The sequence below is a fragment of the Myotis daubentonii genome, chromosome 3 (genome assembly GCF_963259705.1).
Source record: "Myotis daubentonii chromosome 3, mMyoDau2.1, whole genome shotgun sequence".
Lineage (NCBI taxonomy): Eukaryota > Metazoa > Chordata > Mammalia > Chiroptera > Vespertilionidae > Myotis > Myotis daubentonii.
In genome coordinates, this window is record NC_081842.1 from 182,148,929 (window position 1) to 182,166,840 (window position 17,912).

A 17,912-nucleotide genomic window follows, 5' to 3' on the forward strand; every position below is an offset into this window, starting at 1 on the left:
AGTCTGGCTGGTGGAGACAGACTGTAAACAAGTGGCTACAACAATAGGCAGAATGAACTCGGAGCTACCACGTAGCTTCAAACAAAATGAGACCGGGCCGAGGGAGAGAGGGAAGGCTGCTGCTCCAGAAGTGAAAAGCAGGGCGGGGCGGGGGTGTTCCTGGGGTTGTGGAGGAGATGGCATTGGCGGGGATGTCAGCCTTAGGGAATGGAATGGCAAAAGAAGGGGGGTGGGCCTGGCCGGTTGAGCATTGACCTATGAACCAGGAGGTCACGGTTCAGTTCCCGGTCAGGGCACATGCCCAGGCTGCGGGCTCTATCCCCAGCGGGGGACGTGCAGGAGGCATCCCATCAGTGGTTCTCTTTCATCATTGATGCTTCCATCTCCCTCTCCCTCTCCCTTCCTCTCTGAAATCAATAAAAATATATTTTAAAAAAATAATAAAAGAAAAAAAGAAAGGGGTTGAGGTGGGAGAGAAACCAGGCCCAAGGATGTGGTCCAGGGAGGTGGGGGCCGGGGGTGGAGTGGGGCAAGAGGTGGGGTTTTGAGTGCGGCTCCTGGGTGTTGGGCTTGCATCTTATGTGACTGCATTTTGGATCCCAGTGCCAGCGGCTGCACGCTTAGTTGGGCTGCTGAGTGGTCCTGCCCCCGGGAACCCTCAGCTCCAGTCTGTCCAGCCGGCTGGGGCTCCCCGGTCTCTCTGCCAGGGCCCTCCCACCGTCTCTTTTAGCTCCACGGGGAACTACTGACGCGGGGCCTCATGTCACATCAAGCCCCAGCAAAGGGACAGAGTGCCTGGCACAGGTTCCCCAAAAGTCATCCCTCTCTTCTGGCCACACAAGCTCTGCGAGGAGGTGTTAGTCCTTTTTACGCCAAGGTGGGATGGGGAAAGAAAACGATAGAAGGGAAATCAGCATCAGAGAACACGAGAGTCTCGAGAGAGGGAAGATCTCCTACCAGCCGCACCCCCTCCCCATTTGACAGGTGGGGAACATGATGCCCAGATACCCCTGTGCTGCAGCCCTGACACTGCCAGGGCATGGCTCCGATTAGAAGGGCCGAGAAGGGCTGTTTTCCTTTAGCCAGGACCTAACCAATCCTCCCACGGCGTGGGCCTTGCAGACCCGAGATGAGTCAGGCTTCTTGTGAGTCAAGTCTGTTGACAAGCATCCCTGGCCTTTCCTAGCCCCTATAGTCCAGGGGAAAGGTATGAGCAGGCCAATCTAATTAGTGTGGGCTCTAAGGTACCTGAAGTTAGTCCCATTAAATTAAACTGCCTAGGGGAAAAAATAACTGTAATTATTTCCTTCTCTCCCCCATCCTTGTGTTTCAATTCCCTCCCCAACTCCAGGCCTCTCCCATTCACAAAACCACCTTTAGACTAGGGGCTCAGCAGAGTCCACCATGGACTGAGGTTCAGTGTTTCCCTTTTTCTGTCCCCTTCTCCTGAGAGCTCGGTTCCGGCGGAGAACAGTGTGCCTCCGAGGCTCCCTAGGGCTTGGCTGTATTCTAATTCGGGGAGGCTGTTCCATGGAGTAGAACATTCCTCCAAAAATGCACCCAGCGTCTCCTTCCTGAACCAATGCAGATCAGTTGGCTGCGGGGCATTTCTTTTAAAAGCCCCTTTTCTCCCTTCTACAGATCAAAATGAGCAAACTTGAATGGTAGGGAATTATCCTTTATTTTGTTGGAATCTAGCTCTGAGTCTTTCTACTCCGAACGTGTTTTCCCCAGGACACTGACCTATCCTTTAATTGTTTGGAGCTAGGCATGTTAGGGGGAGGGGCGTTACTTGTTTATTGGAACAGCGCAGTTAAAAAAAAAAAAATCAACCTAGGCTAACAGTTTCAAGGCTCCCCTAAAGATGTATCCAAACAGGCAGCCAATCAGCGCCTACACAGCTTTTTCTGCTTGACTCTTTTAAAGAGACAGTGCCGACGGTGTTCTATCACATTTAAAGAGAACCGCGCTCTAAAAAACATTCATGAAAATGGGGGAGTCCACCCTATTGCGCTGGTTTTGGGTCTTCAGAGTCTCATGAGGGGCTCGCGGTGCCCTCGGGGTTCTCGGCCTGGGTAAAAAGGAGTCAGCAGCCAATAGCGGGGTCACTCTGCCAGCCTCCCCGCAATTTCCCATTGTACACCTGGGTCACTGACAATGGAAGCTTCCCTTCCCCCCACGCCTGACTCCGGTCGCCCACTCCCCAATTCAGCTCCGTCGATTTGAAGTTTGCAGGTTTCCGTGGCGCGCCTTCCGCGTCGCTGGGCGCCCAGGAGGCGCCCCCCCTCCCCGGGAACGCCACTGCGTCCCCAAGCCCAGGGGCTAACTTGCCAGTGGGGGCCGGTCTCAGAAATTGGGGGGCCATCACTCTCCCTTACCGTAGCCCAAGCTCCCGTCCCCCCCCCCCCTAAGCAAGCCAAGGGCCATTTCCACGCGGCCCCACTTTGGGGCTTTCCCAAGTATTTTAATGATCTAGTAAAGGAGGAGCCGCGCGCCTCGGCGCCGGCTCCCGCCGCCCAGCTCGCAGCGTGGAGCCCGGCCGGCGCTCGGGAAGCAGACTGGGCGAGAGGGTGGCCGGGGGCGGGGCTGCCGGAGGGTAGTCGAGGAGGTGGCCGGGTCGGAGCCCAGGGGAAGCCGGGCGGAGGGGAGGGGGCGATGGAGGGCGGGCTGCCGCGGGCCCAGCTAGGGGAGGTGAGGGGCCGATAAGAGACGTGGCGGGGGAGGGAGCCTGGGGAGCCCCGCTGAGGGTCCGCGCCCCCTCCGCGCCGCCAGCCCGCTCACGCCCCCCGTGGTCCACGCCGCGGAGAGCCCGGGTCAAACCCCATCCTCGCTGGGGTCGGCGGACCAGAGCGCCCCCATCTTGACTCGGGTTCCCCCCCCCCACATCTACAGAGACGAGAGGCTCGCGCCCCCGGTCCGCCCGCCCGCAGGAGCAGGGGCAGCGGCTGCCCGGCGGTGGCCGCAGCGGGGACTGCCGCGGCTGGGCGCTGACAGGGCGTCCCCCCGCCGCCCCGGGCCCGCCCCCACGCACCGATTGGCCGGAGCGGCCATCAATCGCGGGACGTTGACGCCCGCCCGCTCCCTCGCCCGGGTAGCCACGTTCGGTTGAGCTCCAAGTAGACCAGCGGCAGCGGCGGCAGCAGCGGTGCCGGAGGCGCAGAGGGCGGCGCAGGCGGAGCCGGGCGGGCGGGCGCGCGAGCGAGCCAGCGGGCAGCCGGGCCGGTGGGCGAGCGGCGGCGGCACCGGCACCCCAGGCCGAGCCGGCGCGGGAGGAGTTCCAGGGCGATGGGGCCGCGGCCGGGGCTGACGCTTTGACAGCTGGAAAGAGCGCGGAGCCAGCGCCTGGGGGGGCGGGAGGGGAGCGCGGCGAGGAGAGCGCGAGCGAGCGAGCGAGCGGGCGCCGGGGAGGGGGCCGGGAGCGAGGGGCAGCTCGGGAGCAGCCGGAGCGGTAGCGGCAGCGGCGGCGGCGGCGGCGAGGTTCGGCGCCCTCTTCTCTGCAAACCATGTTTGCCAAAGGCAAAGGCTCGGCGGTGCCCTCGGACGGGCAGGCTCGGGAAAAGTAAGACCATGTTCCAAGTGGCCGCCGGGCTGCGGGCGGGCGAGCGGGCGGGCGGTGGGAAGCAGGTGGGCGGCGGGGGCGCTGCGCCCCGGGCCCCGGCGCCGCCTGCCTGGCCCCGTCCCCGAGGCCGCGGCGGGCGGCGTGGGAGAGCCCATTGTTGGGAGCCGGCTGAGGTTGGGGCGTCGGGGAAGGGGCGGCGGGAGGCGCCGCCGGGGGAGGGGGCACTTGGTGGCCGCGGGGCGTGCCGGGCCCGGGGGTGGGCGAGGTCCCGCGAGCGAGCCGGGCCGGCCGCCCCACTCGGGGCGCTTCCCGGGGTGGCCGCACTTTGCCCCCCGGGTGCGGGCAGGGGGCGCGTGGCTTCCGCAGCCCCGGAGGCTCCTTTTGTCCGCCCGCGGCGTGAGGAGTGCGCACCGGGGGCTTTGTTCGGCCGGGAGCGCTCTCCTTTCCCTGCCCTCGGCCTCGCCGCTGCTCCCGTGCCCTCCCGGGCGCCGGGCTGGGCAGGGACGGCGGCGCCGTCTTGTCCCTAGGCTTGGGGGACAGTTGTTTTTTTTTGGGGGTGGAGGTAGTGAGGGCGGCATCAAGCACCCACTCTAGAGCGCACCAGGCGCCCCGGAGTCCAGCACCGAGTCCCCGGACCCTCGGAGAGCTGGGCAGAGGGTCGCCAGGAGTGTGTCGCGAATAGGAGGGAAGCTATGGGATCGGGTGGTTTGCGAGTTTGCGAGACTTGGGTGGGTTTGGCCCCGGCGCCACTTGGGAAGTTCAAGTTTGGGGGCTCCTTTTCAGGTCCCCACGGTTTGCGGTGCCGCGTCCCCGGACACCCAGCCCCTGGCTGCTTCCCCCCCACCCCCGCGGCCCCTGGCAGGGCCGAGCGAGTGGCTCCCCTCTGGCCGGGGCCACAATGGGACAGCGCGGGCAGGGCCGGGAGCCGCGGGCAGGGTTCGGAGCACTGCCCTGCGCCCTGACACCTTCCTCTCTCTGCCCCCTGCCCGCGCTCCAGGTTAGCTTTATACGTCTACGAGTATTTACTGCACGTCGGAGCACAGAAATCTGCACAGACCTTCTTGTCAGAGGTGAGTGGGACTCGCCCCGTCCTCCAATTTCTAGACACCCCTGCCTCCCCACTCTTCTGAGAGCCTTTGTTTTCAGGAGCAGCCACTGTGGCCACCATTTTGAATTTTTATCACCTTTTGGCATTTATTGTTAGTTGGTCTTCACAGCCTTTTGGCTCCAGGAAGCCCCCAGCCCACCCCTTCCCTCTGCTCCTCTAAGCGATCTCTGCTCTCTCCTCTCTAGATTCGATGGGAAAAAAACATCACGTTGGGCGAACCACCTGGGTTTTTGCATTCGTGGTGGTGGTAAGTTTGTGTGATAGTTTTGTGTGTGTGTGTGTGTGTTTGTTTTGTCTGGTCCCAGTGAACAAAGGCGGGAGCCAGGAGGAGACCCCACCAAGCCTTCCCCTCCGGGGTGCACGGAGCAGGACGGCGTGAACAGGGCAGAAGAGGCTGCTGCCTGAAGTTTTTGCCTCCTCTCTCCCCTCCTATTGAAAGCCTACTAAATCATGCCTGGTGTTTGGATAGAAACTCCTTACTTTTCCATCTCACTCCCGGCCGCTAGGCAGGCTCAAAAAACCTTGAAGGATTTTTGTCAATTCTGCATGCTGCTTTAATTAGAGGGAGTGGGGGTGGGGCGGGGTGGAGGGGGATACCAGGTCTGTTTTACAACTGGCCTATCCTTTCTTTTTTTCTTTTACTATGAAGTCAAAACAGAGAGAGAGAGAGAGAGAGAGAGAGAGAGAGAGAGAGAGACCATTGTGGCCTTTTCCAGGCACCCTGAGAAAAAGCAAGAAGGGGCTGCAACTTCCTTTAAAGATACTGATTCAGACTGACTGGACCTTCTTCTCCTCTGTGGGCTCCCCCTCCCAGCATCCCTAAAACCACAAAGTTTCATTTTTCTGAAAACCTTAACTTGTCGCTGTGGACCTCACAGAGCACCCTTCGTTGGTCGTTGGGGGCTCTCTTACCTGTGACCCTCCCCCAGGCCCCTGGGTCCTGCTGGTGTGGGACCCCCTCCGTCTGGTCTTGGGTTGCCTGCAGGCTGAAGGGAGGCTTAAGGTCAGGGGGAGCCAGTGGGGAGCTGGCTGCTGTGGAGGAAGACCTGGATGTTTTGTGTGACTGATCGGTGCGGAGTCTTTGACATCCTTTTGAAAAGGAAAAGAGAGCAGAGGGGCTTTGATATTTTGGTGGAGTTCAGGAAAATGGAGTGCCATGTCTTGGGATCTTAGCGCGTGTACCTGGCCGCCAGCTCAGGTTACTGTTTCAGGTCGCTTTGAAATGCAGGGGGATGAAGTGTCTGTTCTGCCTTGTGCAGGGAAAATGAGTTTTTCATTACTTAGCCAACCTCGGGATTGCTCAATGTTGGAGGCATTTGGTGTGGCAGAAGGATTCGACCTGTCGGAGTGGGTGATGGGTTTTCTGTGGTGGTTTTTGGAGAGGAGTGTGGATTGGTGTGACGGGTCTGACCGTCAGAAATCTAGCTAGGTTTGTGAGTAAAAGTTACTTAGAAGGGACTGGGGAGTTTGTAACGTTAGAAATCTTGGGCGTGTGGAGGAGTTAATCAAATATGTTCAGCTTTAGAGGGCAGAAAGGAATGTTCCCGAGCCCCCCTCCGCAGCTGGAAGAAGTCCCGATTTTCCTGTTCTGTCCATAATCTTCCTGAAACGGCTCCCGCCTTGTCTGTGGTCCTGGGCTCAGGTCGTGGTCTTGTTAGAAAGTGCCTCATGATTTGACACTGAGCAAATGACCACGGCCTTCGGGGTGGGAGGAAGTGGTGGAGCTGATCCAGAGAGGGCCGCGCTGTGCTCATACACCTTGAGTGAGATGCTTGCCTGATGACTGGCAGGGCTGCGGCTGAGATGGTTCCTTCTGTGCTGGCTTTTGGCAGCAGGGGCAGGAGCACTGTAGGAGGAATCAGACTTCTGCTCTGGTGCCCATTTTATCCTTCAGTTCCTTTCCACCCCTGGGCCTTGGAGAGGGTTTCCAAGGCCTCATGTTAAGGCAGTGACGACCCTGTGTTTGCCTAGGGCTTTACTGGTCGGGAAAGGACTTGTACGTATGCTCTCATTTAATACGAAGAGTTGCAGTGACTGTATAACTCATGGAGGGGGATGAGGCTGGGATAGCTCCCGCCCCACCCCCTCCACATCCCTCCTTTGCTGAACTGGTGGGTAGGTACCTCTTTGAGGAGGGCTCTCTATTTCAATATGAAAGGACCAGATACCTAGTTGACCTTTGGCTAACTGGTACTTGTTCTTTGGTTGGGTTGTGTGGAGTGGTTCTTGCATAAGAATAACTTGGGGGAGGGCCTGGCTGGGAGTGGGGGCGAGGTCCAGCAGTGTGGGGGTATGGGCTCCTGGATTAAGAACCTGTGGGTTTCCTTTATGGGCAGAGCCACCCAGTTTGCTATGGTTATGAATCATAGTCCTGACTTTGGCAATTTAACCTTTTGACTAAATGCAACCATTTGGGGTTAGGGGTGTGACAAAGGGAGCACAGACCAGATGCCGGGATTCTCATACAGATTCCTACCTGTCTGCCTGGGCATCCGAGGGGGGTGGGGGGGGGGTGGGTTGTACTAACGTGCCTGAGCTTCAGTGCTCCCTGTCTGTATAAAGTGGGAGTGAATCTCCTGTCTGAAGCACTGTGGTCGTCACAAGCAGAGTCTTAAGTGTAAGGCATTTAGCACACAGTAGGTGCCTGATAAATAAGAACTATTACTCTTATTACAAATAGCTGGTTTGCTACAAGAGGGGTTAGGTCCATTTTGTTTTCTAGGCCAGCTTTGCCCAATGAAGGCTGGAAAAGAGGGGGTTGAGCCTTGGGGAGACGTGGTGCTGTTAACACTGAGCATTGTGCACTTGCCGTTGTGTACACGAGTCATAATTAGTAATCTGATCTTATTTTATTTTCAACTTGCAGCGTATTTTGGGACCTTTACTGTGCAGCTCCTGAAAGGCGAGACACTTGTGAACATTCAAGTGAAGCAAAAGCCTTTCATGATTACGTGAGTAACAAAATTTTAATCCTGGCAATAATTACAGGGTTGGATAGCTCTAACTTCTTTAGGACCAAAAGCAAATACACAGCCAATTGGCAGTGGGTTTTGTTTTCTCCTTGCCTTTCTTCTCTGCCCACCTCCTCGCTGCCCTCGCCCTGTGCCCTCCTCCCAGCACCGCTCTAACTTGGTGAATGGTATTTCATAATGTTGTAATTATGCAAAAGTGTGTGTAGATACCTATCTGAAGAATTAAATGGCGTTGAGCAGGGCTCAACCATGTGCGGTTTATGTTTAGAGTGGACAGTTAACTGGGAATGGACTGAGCCTCTTCGGTGTTGGTTGGTTTAAGAAAAAACGGACCACAGCCAAAAAGAAAAATAAAGCAAATAGGAAATTTGTGTTTTGGAGTAGAAGGGGTGTTGAGTGAGAATTTGGTGAAATGGACTTTCGCATTACTCTCCAGGAAGTGAGCTTTCAAATTATGTTTTGGGTGTTTGTTTTGGTGGGGGGGCTCATGTTGTGTCTGCTGAGATGATGGGTACTTTGAAGTCCTTGGCTAGTCCATAATCCTGTGTTCAAAATATTCTTATGAACATATTTAATGTCATCACATTGTAGTGCTTTCTGTTCTATCATTCACCGTCTACTTGGATGAGTTTTTCGAAATGTATGAAATGCTTATAGGAGAGATGCCTGCCCCATGTCCCATCATACATGGCAACCCCCTCAAAAAAAAAAAGGGCTCCAAACCTGGCTTGGTGTCAGACTTTCTGATCAGATGAAACAGGTTAGGATCTTCTGGGGGGAGATGGAAATATCTGAAGGTCTTCCCAGCCTCCTTTCAGTCTGCTTCCATTGGCCTTGCAGAAGGTTAAGTATATGTGTGCGTGTGTGTGTGCGCGCATGCTCGCACACATGCACGTAAGAAGTGGTCTATTTTTGTCTCACGCTTCTGCATGAAGTGGAAAGGAATAGTCCCCAAACTCTGGGGCATGGAGGTTGGTTTTCTGATCGTCACCGGGGCCCACCCCCTTGGCCAGGCCATGGTGTCCCCTGCGTGCAGAGTTTGAAACGGGCCTAGGAGACCAGAACCCATCTGGTTGAGTTTCACAAGTGGGCAAATCCCATTACTGTGAATATCTTTATGGTGAAAATTTCCCCTGTAACACGAGGAGTTAGAGGCTCAGCTGGAGGCGGCCTGGATTTGAGACTATTCAATGTGATGAAATTCTGCCTTGACTGAAAAGGCAGTGCCCTTGGAGTGGAGTGCCGAGGAAATTCACCAGTCCTCATGCCCTCTCCGGGGTTGAGAATGAGAAACAGCAAACTTTTCGTAGTGAAAGGTGAGGTGCCTCGTTCCCTTGTGATGTGGTTCTGGGAACATCCAGGATCTGGAGGTTGGAGGAGGAGGCTCAGAGGTGCATTAGTCATAGAAAAATAGTTGGTGAATTTGACCTTTCCACCTAGTAAAAGTCTTGTGCTTTAAACAAAAAACTATGGACAGCCAGTTCCTGTGTGGCCAGTCTTCTACTGCTATGCAAATGGTTTTATTTTAGAGTGGGGGGATGGGTAGGTGTGCCTATTTCAAGCCAATCTCTTGGTACAGGTGACGGTGCTACCTTTTGAAGCTGTCTTTCAGAGGCTAATGATTTTTAACGGCGTTTAGTGCTCCAGTAAGTAATGTGAGACCCTCTTTGGCAGTTTGTGGTTCCATCTGCCACCTTGAAACGGTATGGTGGTTGGGAAACTTGCATGGGTTTGCTTCCAGTAGTTTGTTAAGAAATGACAGCAGAATTGTGGTAGTGATTTCTGAAGTTGGTGTAGGCATTTAGAAGACGCTAGCAAGAGGCCAGGGATTTGCAGATTTTAGGGTCCAAACCCTTTTTCCTGGATTGGAATCCACCTGTGGCCCAAGAGTCAGATTGAGGGGGAGGAGGGATGAAGTGAGGAATGGGAACAGGAAAGGAATGTCTCTTTTGTGAAGGAGTTAAAGAGGTAGCATTGAGTTGCTGGGAAGATGAAGAAGCAAATGGAAAATTAAGAACTATTTAAGAAAATTAAGAAAAGGAGCTCTTACCGTCCTTCTCAAATCTTCATGTGTTCCTGCATTCCCATGGCTACCATCGCGTTAGTGCATATTTGTTGCTGCTAGAATTACTGCCGTAGTCTCTTTTCTGGACTCTTGTCTGGAATGCATGCTTCTCTTACACATTCATATTCTGTCCATCTTTTATGTTCTCTGTCGTGGAGGATTTTCAGGATAGTTTTCTGTACACTCTGATCACTCCCTAATCTCAATGTCTATAAAAACCACCTATACAAAGCCTTTGTTGGCAGCTTTCCATGTGCTGGGTCCCTGTGCTGAGTGCTGTAGGTTCAGTGACCCTGGGAGAGAAGGCATGTTAGCTCCATTTTGCAGGTGGAGAAACTGAGGCTCAGAGAGGTTCATTCACAGCTGGTAGGTGGTAGAATTAAGATCTAAGCTCAGGTCATAACTGCCTCCAGAATTGGTTGGTTCTCTTACCCACTCTGCAGCTCGGCCTCACAGGCCATGGCAACACCTACTAGTATTCTGACTAACTTCTCATTCAGGGCTGTCTTTGCAACCACAGCTTGTTAATCTTTTCCATGCCAGAGACCATTCATCCACAGAGCTATTCATCTCTGTAGCTCACAATACCTTGCACATAGTAGGCATTCATGCTAATTAAATGAAGGAGTAAGGAAGTACATCGCAAAGGAAAAATAGGTACTTTGGGGTCAGTAAATAACCTGGTCTGGAACAGCCCATGGAACACTGGAGGGGTGTTCTTTCGGTGACTTCATTTTTGCTGGGTGATCTTGAGCCAGGTAATTTAATGTGGGTTCACTCGTTACCTGAAATCTTTATGGAAGATGAAGTGCAGTATAAATAAGAGTGTGCAGTAACTGGCCTTTCGTTTTTGATCAAGGAGATTCAGAGATTCTCATGGTTTGTGGGGGAGTCGGTGTGGCCCAGGTACCAGGTTGGGGCCTCGATGGGTAGTAAAAGTAGTAAGTGCTTGCTGGGCAGGGACGCGGAGTGCGTGCCTGATTCTCGAAGGGCCAGAAAGGACCTCTGTCCGTCGGAAGATGCTGGTCTCGACTCACTGACGGAAGTAAGTGGTTTTGTGTTCTGGCAGGTTGTTGATGGATGAGGGTGATCTCAAAGGCTCTGCTCAGGCCAAGGCCAGGCGATTGGGCCTGGAGTGAGCCAGATGACTCAGCGGGGAGGGGGTTTAAATTTTCTCTGAATTGGTGAGTTTTTATTTGAGTCACCATCTATTTTCTCCCACACATCTGGCAACTTCGGGTTTCTTGGCTCATTGTTCATAAGCCCGAGTGCCTGATGCTGACCACGTACAACGTGGAACATTGGGGGACTTGGTGCCCCGAGTGGACTTTATTGAGAAATTGATTTGTCTGTAGTCAGAAGAGCTCTGAGGCCACGGAGGAGGCTCACAGGGACCCTGCCTGTCGTTTCTGTGCTGTTCCCCTCCGGCTGGAGCAGTGGTTCTGAGAGTGTTGGTGAAAGCCCGTGAGGTCCCATTGGGCTTTCTTAGACTTTTGTCTGGTTCTGGCCTTTGTGGAGCAGACACTCCCAGTTGCTAACGGTGTCTCACTGCGGGCCCAGGGGGGTCCTGGCGACCCTCTTCACAGATCCATGGGGTTGGTAGAAGTGCCTTTGGTGTCCTCTCAACCACCAGCAGTCCTTCCCCTTCTTGTGGGAGCTAATTTTGTGTTTTCCTTTTGGAGGCAAGAAATGAATGGAGCAGATAAGGCCTTGAAGCGGAAGGTGCTAAAGAGCAGTAATGGTTTCATGCACAGCTCATGCTGCTATACTGTTCATAGTGCTTCTTCAATATGTGGTTGTGGTTTGGCCTCACCGCTGCCTGTTGCTCAGGTTTTATTAAGGTCTCATCCCCATTTTACAGATGAAGAAACTGAGACTTGGGGTTTAGATGTTTTGTCGAAGGGCATGTAGCCAGGCAGTGGAGGAAAGATGCTTGCTTTTGACTCAGAGTGTGCCCACACCTGTTCACTGAAGAACTGAATTTAGCAGAGAATAGGCGGAAGTTCCTGAGGGGTGCATTGCAGAGTCCCTGGCAGAGGTGGGCCTGAGCTCTGGGAAGGGAGCTTGTTACGGTGCTCTGGCTCTCTTGGCTGGGAAATGTGATAAAAGCTATGGCCTTTCCTTCCAGAGAATGCATGTTCCTCCACAAAGGGGACTTTGTGCATGACTTCAGGAGGTCCCGGGCTGCTGCCCCAAATTCCAAACCCCTCTGTGACCCCCAGTGAGGAACTTGGGCGTGTAGCGGACATGGAGTCCCATGACCTTGCTAGCCTTGAACCTTAGTTTCCCTACCGAGGACCTTGTCATTGGGAGCCCCTGAGCTCCCTTACCCCTGTGCTCCCACCCAGCTGTGACCCCTGTGACCCCCTCCACCCTTTGCTGGGAACCCGTCTCTGCAGGCGGGTTGGTTACGAGTCCTGGGCGTGCATGCGAGTGGAGGTATTTGTGGCTCAGTGGCAGGGGTCCAGCGTCCTTGGTGGGTTTGAAATAGCCAAGTGATATTTGAGAGGGTTCTCCTTGGATGTGCTGAGCTGAGGTTCCTGCCAGGCAGGGAGTGTCCACGCCTGCCAGAGCCTTTGGGAGCAGGGGCACGCCAGGGTGGCCGGGCGGCCGCAATGGGAGGAGAAGGCCGCAGCTGGGCTCTGGTAGCTGGGGGAGCGCTGTCCCCCGTGATAAGCCAGGGTAGCTATCTGCCCAGAGGTCCTGACAAGTTCACGGCGTTGCCTTTGGCTCTGACCCTTGGCACCCTTGTGTGGCAGATTATGAAAACAAAATGTACACAGTTGTTTCTTTCCCCTCTCCCTTTGGAGCTTAGACTTCGGGTTGCATCCTTTCTTCGGGCTCCCACCCCCATTTGCTGCAAGTCCTCTTAACCCCCCGGAGCCTGCCAGACTCCTCCATCGGTAGCTAATTAAACACTAAATGAGTAACTGGAATTGCATTTTGCCAGAACCCAGGCAATGCAGCCACTTTAATGGGTTTCAAGTGGCAGCAAGTCCCCAAATTGCAAATCTTTGCCCTTTATTTTAAGGCAGGAGTGGGGCGGGGGGAGTGGTGGGGACCCAAACAAAGTTTTTGGCAGTGGTCACTTCATTTGAACTCCAAGACCAGCCGTGCGCACCAGTCTTTGCATAATGCCATCTTTGTTAGCTGAGCATTTGCAAACTTGGACCGAGAGCCAGCTCTGTGCCAGCCCTGGCGCTGAGGGAGCCGGGAGACACCCGGCTCTCCCTGCAGCGTCCCTTAGGCTGTCTTAATTTTCCAAGGGAAGCAGGTTCTCTAGTGGGGACTTGAGGCCAGAGCCGCCTTGCCCCCTTTCCTCGACCTTCCCACCTCCGTGTGTGAGTGTGTGTGTGCTTAAGTATAAGAGGGAGAAGTGGAAGGGAGGTGTATGTGCTTGAGGGCCTGTCAGCCAAGATAACAGAGATGTTACACTAGCTGTAGCCTATATCATAGTATCTAGGGTTTAGAGCAGCGGTTTTCAACCTGTGGGTCGCGACCCCTTTGGGGGTCGAACAACCCTTTCACAGGGGTCGCCTAAGACCATCGGAAAACACATATATAATTACATATTGTTTTTGTGATTAATCACTATGCTTTAATTATGTTCAATTTGTAACAATGAAAATACATCCTGCATATCAGATATTTACGTTATGATTCATAACAGTAGCAAAATTACAGTTATGAAGTAGCAACGAAAATAATATTATGGTTGGGGGTCACCACAACATGAGGAACTGTATTAAAGGGTCGTGGCATTAGGAAGGTTGAGAACCACTGGTTTAGCGTATTTAGAAAAATTAATCTTTTTTAGCTTGGTAATAATTCTGACCACGGCACACGTACATTAGATGATTCACATAAACTTTTTTAATACATGTTGCCGGGAGCTTACAGCACACGGACAATAATGACTGTTTGTTTTTGATTCGCCAGAGTAATGGGGTTTCCTGTAGCCTTGGTGAGATGAGTTTTAGGAATGTTTCTCTCTGTGCTATGCTTTTATTTCCCTGAGCCTTGAATCCTCTGGATTTGAAGGGTTTGGGCTCTGACTGGCAGCTGGGATGCATATCTGAACTCCAGTTCTCACTCTCGTTTCCTGGCAGGGCAGACTTTCAAACACTCAGTTTTCCCATCTGTAGAATGGGGAAATGGTGACCCCCTACTATGGTGGTTGTTTCTCTGTGGCTAGTACTTGGTGATTTTGTTTCCTTTCTCTTTACAGCCTTAAAGTACCCTCCCCCCCCTCCCCCAAATTTTCATATCATGGAAGAGAAAATTGCATATTTTTCTGGGAGAGCAAGTTGACCGTAGGGACTTGAATTTCTCAGTGATGCTCTCTGATGCCCTGACATGTTGTGGAGTCCTCCCTCCATCCCAACTGTCTTGTCTCACCTCCACACCCCTGCACGGGGCAGAGCAGGCTCGTGCCACAGGCTGGTACTGATAAATGCTCCCCTGAGGTGTCTACGCGCCTTATCTGTGTTGGACAGAGTGGTCCTGTCCCACTCCCACATGTAGCTGCCACAGAGCTAGATGGTGAGGCCCAGAGAGCTGGCGACTTGGCCTCAGCAGAAATCTCAATTAAAATTTCTGCTTCATACCACTTGTTAGCTGGGGTCGGTGCGGGCGGGAGGGGGGCTTCACCTCTTGAGGTCCATCCTCTTGGCCGTAAAACAGGTGCGAAGGGTTGTCCTTGCTCAGCCAGCCTACGTGGGAGTTGCTGGGAGGAAGGCTCGGGAGCTGTTATGCAGTGAAGTGCCATGGCAGTGTTGATAGGGATGAGCAGGTTCGAGGCCCGGGTTGGGATCGTGTCCTTGTCTTTGTGTATGTCTGCCCTGGCCGGCCTTGGGCCTCCCCTGACTTTCTGACGGAGTGCGGAGTTCCAGAGAAGGGCCTGAAGGAGAAGGGGGGCTTGTGCGTTGGACAAACTGGTTCTGGGTGCGTTGTTTGCTTTCTCTTTCCACTTCCTAGGGTGAGCTTTAGGCCGTGGTCAGCTGGCCCCCAGACAAGGAGCAGAAGACACTGCCGAATGTCAGGGTGTTGATTTAGTTCCATCGTTGAGTGCCTGCTCTGCTCACTACCCTGTTGAAGAGACAGATGTAGCTCAGGATGTGATAAGTGCTTAAACACACTTGTGCAGAACGATCTTGGTCTTTGGAGGGATGGATTCAGAGAGTCAGGACAGGTCACAGGAGTCGGTAAGCAGTCCCACCCTGGGAAATACAGTCAATGCAGGGTTGCAGGTGATGGAACCAGAGGTCACCTAGTCATCTTGCAAGTAGGCAAACGGAGGCCCAGAGACGAAAGACGCCCCCCCGCCTGAGGTCACCAGTAGATTCAAACCTGCAAACCCGATCATGGTCCTGGACTCTTACTTTTTCCCTTTGCTGCCTTGCTCCACTTACAAGCTATGCAAAGTGGACACCTTAACTAGCCTGTCTGTGCCTCAGTTTCCTTAGGCAAATGAGGGTAATAATAAAGTATACCTGCCTCATAAGGTTGTCATGAGAATTAAATGAGTTTATGCGCGTGGGCATACACACACACACTACATATAGCGCCTGACACAGCGTAAGTGCTATGTCAGTGTGCTGTCATTCTTATTATCTCACTTGTATGAATTCCAACTCTCTGATGGCCAAAAAGGGGACAGGAGCAGGGGTTTCGGGGTGAGAAGTGTGAAACATGAACCACCGTTGGCTTGCTCACAAGTTGATTAGCTCTCTGGATCCCTGGGTTTGCATCCACCTTCATCAGGCATACTCGTGCTTGTGAGGATGAGACGAGCCCACGTGTGGCTGCCCCTGGCTAGCACCTGGCCCGTGCTGTTCAGTCAGTGTCCCATTTTTCTCCTCTTCCAGCCACTTCCCTGGCTCTCGGAGTCCGGAGCTGTGCCCAGCCCCCTCTGATCCTTCCCTTTGGTCCCTACTTGGTACTGCACCACCTGAGATGGATTTCTTGCACCCTTGCCAGTCAGCCCTCTGTAAAGCAGGTAGTGTGGCTGCCTCCACCAGGCCTGTCAGCACCACCCCCTTGGGAACACCCCTTTTCTCCTTTTCCCCCCCACAAGAACTTTGTGTCTTTCTTACTCACTTGCTACTTGCTGCCCGGAAGGAGAGTGATTTGGGGTCGGGGTTGTATCTCTTTCCTTCCTCCTTCTAGATGGGAGTTCCTGAGGACAGAGCCCTTACCTTCATCCCTGCCTGTCTCCCCCGTTCCTGGGGCCTCTTGCAGAGTCTTGAGTAAACCCCCAGGTTGGGGAGCTACACTCTGGGCCTTGAGAAATGAGAAGGGTTTGATCCCTGCCCAGGGATCAAGCGTGTTAAATACACATTTTAATGGAGATGGACAAGTGGCTCATGGTAACTTAGTGTTTTTGCAAACTGAGTTGTGACCCGTTAGTGCCTTGTGAAATCAACTTAGTGGGTCAGATTGGCAATTACAGAAAATGAAACAACTGTATCACAGAAAGTAAACATAAGTATTAATTTGGGAAACTTGTTTCCAGGGATTTATGTGTGCCATGTGCCCTGGGTTGTGGTGTGAAGTTTGCCTTATTGTGGGTCTCAGTCTAAACTCGGAAAGCCACGGGCCTGGCGAGGCTGAGGTCGAATCTTGGGACCTACAGGTTGGGTGACTGAGGCGAGGTGATGAGCGATTGCTGACCTCAGTTCCCTGATCTGTAACAAGGAGGGAATCAGTCCCACCTCCTAGGGTTCTTGGGAGGGCTGTCTCCCCATCTCGCTTCCTGAGTGGTGCCTGGGGGAGCTCCGCACCTCTGCCCCTGGTATTTCCTGCCGTGTTGGTGGGGCACGAAGCATGTGTGGACGGTGCTCAGCAGATGCTTGCCAAATAAGCAGTAGCTCGTAGCTCCCACTTGAAGTCTGCAGCTTGTCCCCGCTGGCTGGCCTTGGGCAGCTACTCCTGTCTGCCTGCCCTTGAGGAAGAGGGGTTCCCGGCCCCCTGTGGAGGGTGTTGTCTGAACATCTGCAGGGCTCAGGCAGTGGCCACAGCAAGAATCTTGAGAATAGGTCTCAGGGCAGGCATCCTGTCTGACCCAGGTTGGCCCAGCCTCCCAAACTCCCTTTCCCCTCTGGGTGACAGCTGTTTGCGTAGCTCCCAGGCAGGCTTTGTATCTCCTGCTCTTTGTGTGTTTGGGTGAAGCGCCTGACATTTCACTTCTGTTTCACAGTCCTCTGACCTTAAGAAGCATGGCTGCTCCCTGCGGCCTCTGTCTGAGGTTTTCTTCTGATCCTTCTCTCCCCGTCACAAAAGGCTGTTTGAGAGAGCAGGCTCTGGGGTGGCAGACGTCCCCGCGCCTGGGATTTAGCTGCAGCCTTGCCAGCTTTCCTGGGATGGACAGAGTGTGGCTTTGCAGACTGGCCCGGAGCAGCGGCCGGTTGTTGGGCCGTGCGTCCTGCTTGCTTGCTGGTCGGTGATGGGTACTAAAGCCGTGTCATGGACAGTGCACAGAATTTGGACTTTCAGATGGCCTTGGGTAAGTCATGTGGTCCCTCGGAGCCTTGGTTTGTCTGCCTGTGATACAAAAATAAGTAAAAGAAGGCCTCACCTTTTTTTTTTTTTTTTGCCTCAAGCTTCTTTTTGAAGTCGGGTGAGAGCAATTGAAAATCGTTTGTAAGTTGTGGTCCCCATTTGAGAAGGCTGTTTTAAATGTGACCAGGCCATCAACTCATAGAAATGGATATAACAAAGGAGCCTGTCTGTTTGCAGATAGGGAAACTGAGGCCTGGAGTCAGGTGGTAACATGGCAAGTCTGCGGCTGGATGGGCTCCTGGTTCCCTGGGCAGCCACCGACGTTCGCAAACCTCCGCTGAAGAGGCTGGCGCCTGGGTCTGTGCCTGTGCCACCCGTGAGGAATTTTGCAGCTTTCTTTGGGAGATGCCCTGGGCTTCCCGTGGCTTTGGCCACCCGGCCTGTGCTGAGGGGGCAGGCGGCCCCGCGGGCAGGCCTGGCGTCGGGCGTGTGCACACTGCCCTTCTTTTCTTGCTGTCTTTTAGAAGGCTTCCAGTAGAGAATGTTATCCTCTCTCTGGAGGCCCCGGCTCTTGGCAGCGCTGCCCGCCAGATCCCGCTCGGCGCGCCCACTTGTGTTACATGAGGCAGCGCCTGGCCCACAGCTGCGGATCTCCGGGCTGGTGAGCTGCTTCAGAAGGGGATTTTACAGCATGACAGGGAATTTCAG

At 54.0% G+C, this 17,912-nt stretch overlaps 1 protein-coding gene across 8 annotated transcripts in view; it reads left to right on the forward strand.

The window, feature by feature from the left end:
* Window positions 1–3,078: 3,078 nt before the first annotated feature.
* Window positions 3,079–17,912, forward strand: part of SSBP3 (single stranded DNA binding protein 3) — a 150,147-nt gene continuing 135,313 nt past the window's right edge. For 2 of the 8 annotated variants that reach the window (XM_059689467.1, XM_059689471.1), the window contains exons 1-4: window positions 3,080–3,559; window positions 4,557–4,629; window positions 4,853–4,914; window positions 7,534–7,618. In XM_059689467.1, coding sequence (XP_059545450.1) covers window positions 3,504–3,559; window positions 4,557–4,629; window positions 4,853–4,914; window positions 7,534–7,618 — 276 coding nt within the window. In that variant the 5' untranslated portion in view covers window positions 3,080–3,503. Of the gene's footprint in view, window positions 3,560–4,556; window positions 4,630–4,852; window positions 4,915–7,533; window positions 7,619–17,912 lie in introns of all 8 variants that reach the window. The other 6 variants (XM_059689472.1, XM_059689469.1, XM_059689468.1 and 3 more) reach the window with 6 other exon arrangements.